The sequence below is a fragment of the Pinus tabuliformis genome, chromosome 1_2 (assembly GCF_031772625.1).
Source record: "Pinus tabuliformis cultivar Carrire ecotype Pingquan chromosome 1_2, CPIR1, whole genome shotgun sequence".
NCBI classification, from domain to species: Eukaryota; Viridiplantae; Streptophyta; class Pinopsida; order Pinales; family Pinaceae; genus Pinus; species Pinus tabuliformis.
In genome coordinates, this window is record NC_142298.1 from 1,318,234,027 (window position 1) to 1,318,244,962 (window position 10,936).

A 10,936-nucleotide genomic window follows, 5' to 3' on the forward strand; every position below is an offset into this window, starting at 1 on the left:
AACATCTCAAATCATTTGGCAAATCACGAATAGCATTATAGCCCACCGATATTCATCTGCAATCCCTGGAAACTTTGTAAGTCGGAAAGCTCTACAACTGTTGACCTACTGCAAATAAGCATGTTCCCTCCTTTTGGCCTATGTCAATTTCCATGTCACGAAAAGCTTCATGAATCTTTAAATACTCGACAATGTGATAGTCATCATCAACAATATACTCCACACGCTCCACCAAGCACCTTCTTACCAGTTCATCAATGCATTGTCGCCCAGCATCCATAAAATAAGGTGTCCCTGGCTTGTTGAGGAAGCCTTCCGCGTCCCACATATGCACCAGCATCTCCACAGCAATTTCTTTATCTTCCAGAAATGCTGCACAATTTAGAAAAAAAAAATCTTTAGATGGAATTCTGACAATTCATTGCAAGTCCATCTTAACACCTGATAAAGCTCTGTGTCAATGGCCCTGAGATTTGTTGGGACGGAAGCATCTCTCTTTCTCATCGAATTTAAAGCATGGCTCCACTCATACTCATTCTTTTTAAAACTCATCGCTCCAGCAACTGCATTTATGGCCAACGGCAAGCCTCTGCAATTTCTCTCGCTCTAGCCTCTACAATATCATTCAGGTCCATTTTCAAAAGCTCCTTTTCTAAATAAGTCCCAGCCTTCATCTGAGGACAAGGGTTCTATCTCCAGGGAGTAATCCTTTGCTCCCATCTTTTCAATCACTTGTGTGCTGCGGCTGGAGACTAAGAGTTTGCTACCAGTATTATCCCCAATTCTGACGCCCACTTCACTAAGATCTATTTCCTTCCCAATGTTGTCCAATATAAGAAGCAATTTCTTTTTGTCTAGAGATGCACTCAATTTCATCTTTTTCGTCTCAGGATTATCATTTTCCTCCATACTTATATTCAGAGCCTCCACAATGGAAGCCTGCAACTGTTCAATTTCAAAGTTCCCACAAACTGTAAACCAAATGACGAGATCAAAGAAACGACTGACCTCTTTCTTGTAGGTATTGTAGATGATTTTGAGCAAGGATGTCTTACCCACACCCCCTTTACCATATACACTGATTACACGAGCTTCGCGACGAGCTCCCTCCAACCAACCCTGCAGCTTCTCCCGGGCAGATTTAATGCCCGCCCCTACAAATCCAGAGTCAGGCACAGGTTGAAGAAGGCGCTGTGCTCTAGGAGCAGTTGAGGACACAATCTGCTCTGCATTGGAGGACATCGAAAAAACCATTTCAAGCTCTTGCAACAGGGAAGCAAGAGCGGAGAAGACGAAAAGGGTACCCCAGGCAAATCTTTCAGGCTCCGATCTAGCAGCATTCAGGCGAGGGTTTGTAATCTTCTACCTTCTCTTGATCGAACGATTAACAATCTTCTAATCGTCTAACACATAATCTAATGGCACACCGGATGACATGTGGATTTTAGGGAAGTTCATTTCAGAGGGAAACGCCTTACGACGTAATTATCACAAGCAATATTTTTGGATTTAATAATCATAACTTTAGTCTTATCACTATTAACTGTCATACCCATCTTGGAACAGTAATCATGGAATGTTTTAAGCTACTTATTGAGATTGTTGGGACTCCTGGAAAGAAGTATGATATCATCATCATAGAGGAGAAGTGTAATGACTATACCATTGAGCTTGGGTCCTTCACAACCAACAACTTCTAAGAATTTCTCAAGCTTGTCAATGTAAATGTCAAAAATGGTAGGGGATAGGGGACACCCTTTCTCAACACCGATGTTGCATTTAGAATCAGTGGACCAACCCTCAGTTCTTTTAAAATTGGCAATAGCATTCTCGTATAATCTAATAATAATGACCCTTAACTCGCGAGGAACCATGTCAAAATATTTTCTAAAGTCAACAGAACAAAAAAAAGGATCAGTATTATTGTTACGACATTCCTCGGCAATGGTCCTAAGAGTGACAAGGTGGTCAATTGTAGAGTGATGCCTTTAAAAACCAACTTGCCCAATGGCTCTTTTACCATAAATATCAAGCCAAGTGCTAATCTTCTTTTCCAGAATGATCCCATACAACTTGGCTAAAATGTGGCTAATCATGATAGTCCTATAGTTAGAGGGAATGATTTTATCCCCACTTACGAGAAGGATTTGCATCCACATCTTAGGGGAGCCTTGTTTGACTGCCAAGTTGAGGAGATTATGCAAGTGTGGGGTGAGGATGGACCTTCCAATTTTGAGAATTTCAGCTCGGTACCCTTCAATATCACTAGCTTTCCCATTAGAAAGTTTCTTAATCCTGAATTCCACATATTCCAAAGAAAAGGTATGTCCCTCTATAGGAGTGATTTTGATGTACCTCATGGTGTATGGGGAGTCATAGAGATTCCTAAAATAGACATCCCATTCCTTTAAGGGGATCAAATTATTTTCTTTCGATTTATGGACAAGAATGTTCCTCTAGAACTTTCTAGGCTCAACTTTAGAGAGGTTAAGGAGATGACCTTGTCTCTTGTTTATATGCTCTCTCTTTTTCTCGTTGATAAGAGCTTTGTACACTTTGATTTTATCATCCTTAATAGTTTCGTTGGGAGAATCTCTAATTGATTTCTTGGAAGATTTACAATCATTGTCATACCATGGGTTGGAAGTCCTATTGTTCTTATTATATGATACCTCCTTAGAGAAGTTGTTAATGATAGTGGAGAGGATAGTAGTAAAATTGTGGTATATGTGATCAATGTTGTGAGTATATGTTAAGGAACCTAGATCTCTTGTTAAAACTTTTAAGAAGAGATCTACCTTTGTCAAAATGCATGTTTCTAGGATTCTCATCATTCATATTCATGTGGTTGGTGTACATATCAAGGTTAAAGGTTAATGAGAGATATCTATGGTCAAAGTCAAGCTCATGGTCGTTTAAGAGGTCAAAATTAACAATACAGTGAGAAATCTGGGTATCAGATATCACATAATCCAAAACATTGTTGCCACACCCATGAATACAAGTCATCTGGCCAGAGGAGGGCCACTTCAGTTCCAAAAAGATTCTTGGTATTATCTTTAGAATTTCTTTGGAATTTACTAGACAGAACATAATCCTCATCAAGCCATAATGGGTTAGGGTTAGAGGTATTACTTAATAGAGTAGCTTGGTTATTGGCAGTATGAGCATTAAAGTCCCTAAGCAAGAGAATGTTTTCCTCATTCCTTAGGTTGTGGATATCACGCTCTAAGTTAATGAAGGGATTATCCTGATTTAGGTTATTATTCTTACAGAAATTATAGTTGAATGGAGGGAAGTAGCAAGTTGCAAGGAAGATTCTATTTGTATTAGAGTAAGAGATGTCAATCCAAACGTACTAATTAAGGGGTTCAATATTATGAAGTCGCATGTGGGAAGAACTGTTATTTTTAATATAACAGACTATACCACCACCCCCGAATGAGAAGATCTCTTGTTCCAGGTAGACCAAAGAGTGAACCCATCAATTTGGGGAACCCTAGATTCGTCATGCTCCCAGGTTTCTACTAAGGGAATAAGATTAGAATCACTTAGGATGAAACTTAACATAGGACCTTTGTGCCATGGAAAACCATGCCAGTTCTAGAAGAGGATCCAGAGTGTTCTTAGTTCCTATTTATCACTTTTATTTCAGACTCTATCTTTAATAATAGTTTTTTATTTCTTGATTGCCCATTTTCCTTCCTTTCTCACCTCCTTTACCTTTTGGACCTCTTTCCTTAGTTCAACTTGGTCTTCTTGAATAAGATCCTCATTTATAAAGATTCTTGACCCTTTTAGACAAGTAGATTTTCTAAGTATATCTAATTTGTGGTCATTGCAACTTACCTTAACATGAATTAATCGATGCTTATGCTCAAGAATCTTTCCCACCTTTGTGCTTCTGTTAGATATGTTGTTTGAATTTGTGAGTGGGTTTTCAATTGTTCTTTTACTATTGTTAATGTGTCCTCATCTTCTTGCTCTTTTATACCAGCAATGATAAGGTTTAGGGCTCTTTTGTGTCATTCATGATCCAATTCGATTAATTTGTTCATTTCTTCTTTTATGGGTTTGATATCAAGTTGATTCATTGTGCTACTTAGGGTTGAGTTATCATCTAGTTTTGCTTTTAGAGCTTTAATCTCATCTCTTAAGGTGCAATTTTCTTCAGCCATTGATTATTTTTCATGTTCTAAATCTTGCATCCTATCTTTCATTTTTTGAATTTCAGTCTCGAATGTTGTAATTTTATCTTCTAATGATTTGTAGTTATTGCTAAGCATTGTGGATAATTCATCTTTATGTTCTGTAAGAATTTTGGACAATTCTTGTTTATATTTCTTTTCTCTTTCTTCCCTTCGTTGTTCTAAGGACTCAATGTGCTCATAGAGACTCTCTAGCATAATTTTTCTTGGCCTCCCTCTACTAGAGGAAGGCTTAGAAATATGGGGAGAAGTACTCATATTTTACCCAAATATAATTTAATAAAAGGAAGAGAGAGAGAAATTGATGCACCTAGAATGTTTGAGGAGATCACCTAGCTTGCACTATGCAAAGCCGCAGAAAATAAACTCCCACCAAGATCCACAAAGAGGTTGTCTTATATATGCGAGAATGAAGAGATTTTTATATGCTGTAGAGACCACCGAGGTCGTAAAGTTATGATGCACTGAAAAGGTGTATATATTGAAGAACACAAATGCATATAACTTTTGTTAAACTGGAACTGTTGCCTTGAAGGTATCAGCCAAATCGACTCTTAGCATAGGTGAATCCTCCACAAATTTGTGAACAAATGTAATACCACCATACTTACACTGCACTAGAGTATGCCTTTTTCTATTCTAAAGAATATGTTAAATGGGTTTAATAAATGTGGCCTTGCGTTACAAATATTGTCCTTCAATGATGCAGAGAAAACATCCTTTAGATACCACAAAATTTGGAGCCTCAAGAGTACAGATGAATGAATGATTAATTTGAAGTTTGGTCATAACCCTTCCCTATGTCTTTGAGAAGGCCGATACTAGATAAAAATTATGAGTGGAGATTCTAGGTTAGTCCTTAATCATACGCTTCTGTTGTAGCGGCTACAACCACCCTCCAATTTTTTTCCTTAGCTTTGTTTTGGAGCCTCCATTCCAACTTTTCACAGCAGCTTTCCTTGCTTCGTCAAGTACACAAGCTTCAGTGTTTTTCTTGCACAAAGGCAGCCTATCAATCATAGCTTGATCCATTCCCCTCATAGGCTGTTCACCCGGACTTGGTCCAGTTGTAGGCTAAGCAGATTCCCCAAGAAAATAACGCATTTATGGAGGGAAACCAACCTTCCCTCCAGAAATTGCACAATCATGTCTGGCAGCTTGCTGGGCTCTTCTGTCAGTCAACACTCCTAGCAGGAATTGCGCAATTTTCCCCAGCAGGCCTGCTCAGCCCAAAATTTGTGCAAATCTGGGTAGCACTCAGCTGCTTTGCCCAAAATTGCACAAATCTCTTGGGAAGTCAGCCCAACTCCCAGCCAGAAATGCACATTTTCTCCCAGCAGTTGAGCATTCTCTTGCATGTGCAGCTAAGTTGACCGGTTCCCTCTGAGATCGAGAAAAACTGACTTGCATGCATGGGTTGCTTCTCCCAAGGCAGCATGCAAAGGCATCCCTTGTTTCAGGGATATTTTTCTAGCAATTGGAGGTTACATGCAAGGATCATTTCAGAAACCTCCCACCAAGTGTCGCTTTCCCTAGATTTGTGACATGCGCATCACAACCTCGATGTTATAAAAACTCATCAATGAGACAATGCAGAGCTCATTCCTCACATCAACCTTGCATCTCTGACATCCCACGTCACATCTAGGAGTTGTCAGCACATTCAGCTCAGCTATTTTGGGATAAGCTCGCTTCCCATGCCTTGTGTTGCATTTCTGTCGCTTTTTGTGTTTTCTCTTGTGTGAGTATTGTTTGCTTGATTTCAATGAGCGCTTGTTGTCGTTTACATGTATATTAGCTTGTCCTAGCACTATTTCAATTTTCGTTGTTATCTCACTGTTGTCGCATACATGAAATTGTTTTTCACGAACGGTCATTGATTCGTCGACTCGCCTCACCCACATGCATGTGTTCCATTTTCTAAATCTATCATTCATTGTTTGCATGCATGACCATTCACTTATGCTTACACTTAGTATCAACATGCATTCACATTCACATTCACGTTCAGTTGCCCGTCGATGAGTTTGGCCAACCTTGGCCCAGACTCTGCCTCACCAAGGAAGCATTGCATAATCCTAAGAGGGAAGGCTCTACTTTCCTTTCCAGAACTATGCATTTCTTCCCAGCAGCTGTTCCCCAGGCCTGCTTTGCGGAATTCTTGAGGGACAGTGACTGCTAGACAAAAAAATTGCGTGATGCAGTCACTGAGCCTGCAGCCATTGCTAGCTGAGATTGCGCATTGCACGATTCCAGCGGCCAGCAACCAGACTGGACTGTGCATTACGCAGTTCCAGCAATTAGTCAGTCTCCCAGCAGCCTAGACTGTGCCTTGCAAAGTCTTGGCAGTCAGTCTCCCAGCAGCCCAAATTATGCCTTGTGCAGTCTTGGCAGTCAGTCTCCCGACCTCCCGACCGAAATTGCGCAACCTTCATGATCAGTCACCAAATATGATGCAAGTCAGTTCTCAAGTTCATTTTGGCTTTCGACTGACAGATTTCTTGCCATGAGTGTTGCCATGTCTCTAGGTATTACAGGTGTTCATCTGCCTCTCAGCAGTGCAGGTACAATGGTTTCAAGAGAGCAGAGTTGGAGACACAGTTCAGAGCACACTTGGGGATGCAATAGATCAAGTGTATATGAGCTTGCCTACGCATGAAGACATCAAGTTGTTCATAGACAAGGACATCAAGATATGACAGCAACAACATCACAACAAGTAGCATCATGAACAGCAGCTGAAGGCAGCATACCCAATGCGGCGAATGCGGCGAACGCAACGAATGCAGCGAGTGCAGCGAACACAGCAAGCGAAATGAATGCAGAGGAAGGTTGTTGAAAACATAGAGGTAGAACAAACTTAAAAGATCAAGCAGATCCACTGATGATGAAAGCAACTTTGGAGACTCGGGCTATGAGGTGATGGGTGACATGAAGATCACGTGAAGACAAAGAATTGAACAAAGAAGGAGTTGCATGTGTTGAAGAAGCAACTCAAGGAAGAACACGAAGCTTCACAGACATACAAATGAGTTGTAGCAGGAACAACAGTGGGCACAACATCCACTCAGAGATGAAACTGCGCCCGTACAAGTTAAAGATCCATCCCAATAGCTGGCACAGAGAAGACATGGTGAGCAGTGTTGTTGATCGCATGCAAGGAATTCAGTAGCATGCATGTCATTGTGTGCATGCATGTAACCCAACCCATTCAAAACACTCACTAAGGCGAAGACAAGAAACAAGTCCAACTGGAGTTGAACACGTACTTCGACAAGTTGATGCGCATGACCACCAACACACACTTGAAGATCAGCACGGACACTATGCATTAGTGTGTTGTTGGTTCAGCCACACCCAAGAAGACCATAAGCATGTTAGCAAATGAGTTGGATGAAGGAGTTGAACCAATGCACCGGTTGCAACAGAGGCAAGAGTTCGCTTTAGCAATATGTCATCATGAGGTGCATTCACACCATCACGAACGACCAAGCTTGGCATCATCTCACCACCTTCACCATCACAAGCATGCCAAAGAGTTGGTCCCATCACAACAGACCAAATGTCAATGATGTCTTGCATGGCTTTCTCAAGCCATGTTGTCTCACATAAGTACATGTGCATTGTAATTTTGAGTCATGTCAAGTGTAAGTCAAGTGTCAATAGTGGATGTAATAGTCATGGAGTAGGTGAAGAGTCATGAGGGTATTTTAATGGTCACAAAGGGGAATGTCAAGGGTCACCCCACCCTTTGCTACAAATAGTCCCTCATAACTCATTGTAATGGATTTTTGGTCAGCCAAGCTTCTATTAAGACAACCTTGAAGAAAGCTTGGACAATATTGTAAAGCACCTTGGCTTCTCCACTGCACAGAGCTAGTACATCTATTTGGAGGAGCATGCGGATGTGGTTGTAACATTCCACTAATGGGGCTAGAAGGTTTACATGGATGTATTGTATGATTGTAACTCACACTTCTTTATATAATAATAGCCAACACATTTTCATGCATTTGTTGTTATTGTAGTTGGTCTGTTCTGATTGCCTTAATGATATATGTTGTTTAACTTATGTATTTGTGTATGAACTGATTCATATGCAATTATAAGAATCTTGTTGCAAATGTGTTGTTGGTTTAACCATCACTTTGGATGGTCGACTGCTCTACTTTCCATCTTGTGATGCATCTTCACTCGTGTGTTCCCTTCCTAGTTGAGTATTGATACAGGTTGTTAAGGGATGCACTCATCCCACCCCCTTTGTGGTAGAACCTCTCATACACCTTCCTTAACTCAGTACAACGGTCACACCCTTGCTACTGACAGAGTTATCTTACGTGCCTCTGTGTGATATCGCAGTCAAGGCATTAACTTATCACCCACTGCTGGGACTCCTACACCAAATGGTCTGAGGTCTAATTGGGACTTCTTATCGGGGAGATCCCCTTGACATGTTGGGGGGTCCAGCACCGCCAACATTTCTGGCACTAGAAGGAGGGCCTGTTAACAATTTGTGTCCTCTCATCCAGTTTTGAACCTTTGCATATCTTTCATGGAGTCTTGCACTCTTCTTCCCCTGTGATGTTTTTCGAATCATGAAGATGTCTCCATCACGGGGAAGCTTTCCAATCTCTTGTTCACTCACACGTATGATGGTGAAGGCGAAGTGGCCTGGCCTGAGCACTTACATAACTTTATTTCCATGCATCATGAGGAAGATGAGTTTTCTGACGAATAGGTCGGTTTGTTGCTTGCATACACACTTCGTGAATCTCCATTCCGTTGGGTGCTCAGCCTACCGGCTGACATCGTGCACTCATTTGAGCACTTATGTGATCTTATTGAAGACATGTTCTATCATTTTCATCCAGACCATCTTGACCGAAAACTATTACAGAAACAAAGGGCTCCGCATGAATCAGTTATTGATTTTGGGCTGCGCTTATGTGACTTGTAGTTTCAAGTTCCGAGGAGCCAGATGAAATTTTCTTATCTTTGGGACCAGTTCAAGTATTTCCTTAAGAAATCTGCTCGTCCCAAGAGAAAGCTTGAAATCAAGCCTCGCTCAACATTCTTCATTGATGGAGCTGCGCAATCTCATGTGGATGTGGGCACTGTCTCTGGTGACTGTCCACCTCTGTCTCATTCAACAGCTCCACCATTGCCCAATGATGTTGAGGATCATGCTCACACACCTGTCCATCTTTAACACTCTCCCAAAATTACTTCAATCAATTTTCGCGCATATTTGGTTGTGAGTCCTTCGAGTTCTCATATGCATCCTTTCCTATGACCTCTGTCTTCACACTCTCGTGTTCCTCCAGATGATGTTGTCTTGTATTCGTCCATTCCGGACTCTTCATTTTTTGTGAACGAGGAGCAACCCATTAATGGAGTTGGTGTTGCACAACCAACATGTGTTATCATTCATGAAGAGTATGAGTGGGAGCTTGAGCATCAACACTCGGCGAAGGATGACTCCCTTCCATCTGAGCCCCCTCCATTCTTTCTTAACCTCTTTGGTGAACCTGCCATCCATGATTTTGCATGAGTGTCTTCATCCACGGGTGCACCCATTATTGATCACTCACCGGATGTTAGTCCATCATTCGACAATAGAGGAGATAAGTTACTCATTGCAGATCCACTTGATCCTTCATCTGTATTTTTCAGAGATATAGAGGATGAGTTTGTTTGCTTTTCATTTACCCCTCTATTTGATTCATCTAATCATGAGGATGCCAAAGAATTCATTGATTTTTCTGATCGTGGTGGTCATGATCCATTTACTTCCATTTTTTATCATGACTCTATAGTAGTTTATCTTTCGAAGCCACCGATTTATAATGATCTACCTGATGATGAAGTTGATGCACCCAATACTGTCGAGGCACTTCAGCCCGAGCTGATGGTTATGTCAGGCCCTCGCTCTCTTGGGGTTAGTCTCACTTCTGATCATGAAACTGTTCAATCACCCAAGGCTCCTCATCACTCATCTATATGCATTGAAGATCCATCTCACACACAGATCACACTTCCTCCACTCGAATTGCACGACCCCATTTCTCATGCATTGGAGGAGTCTTACATTGCAAGCACTTGTTCGCGACACAAGTTATCTTTGTTTCTTTCATTTGCTTGCATGTCACAGTCAAGAGTGTGCTTATGCTTCAAATTTGCACGTAGTGTAACACAACACCATGATAAGTCCACAGACTGCTCGCCATGCACTTGCACTCATTTATGTCCTGTGGGCACTTTGAAACACGAAGTGTGGTTGTCTTCATTATTATATCTTTCTTGTTTGTTGGTTCGCACAACTGGCTTGCTCGCAGACCAAGCCTTCACCAACATGGGTCTACCAATGCGTCAGTGGCTGCATTGGAAGTATCACTTCATGTGATCAGGCCCATGCACCATTAGTGTAGGAGTAGGAGTAGTGTTTGCTTACATGCTTTGTTTTCTAGTTTGTTTGCTTGCTTGTTTACTTATTTTCTTTGCTTTCACTTTCTCTTATGCTTTTGCTTTGCTTTGTTGTTTGCCAGTGGCTTGTTTTGTTCGTAGGTTAGTTTTGCATGAAGCCATGTATGACTCTTGAAGCGAGCTAGGTAAAATACAAGAGGGATTGTACAACTATCACTACTTGGTTATCTGTCATCTTGCCTCTGTATGATGAGCTTGTTACTTCAGGTCCATGATACGTCGAAGGAAAATACATATTGTTCAAA

At 41.2% G+C, this 10,936-nt stretch overlaps 1 protein-coding gene across 1 annotated transcript; it reads right to left on the minus strand.

Moving 5' to 3' along the window:
• Nucleotides 1-621: 621 nt before the first annotated feature.
• On the minus strand, nucleotides 622-1,242 carry LOC149211077 (putative disease resistance protein At5g43730). Its single transcript, XM_089399179.1, has one exon. It carries the CDS (start codon nucleotides 1,240-1,242, stop codon nucleotides 622-624), a length of 621 nt encoding a protein of 206 aa, XP_089255305.1.
• Between the last annotated feature and the right edge of the window lie 9,694 nt (nucleotides 1,243-10,936).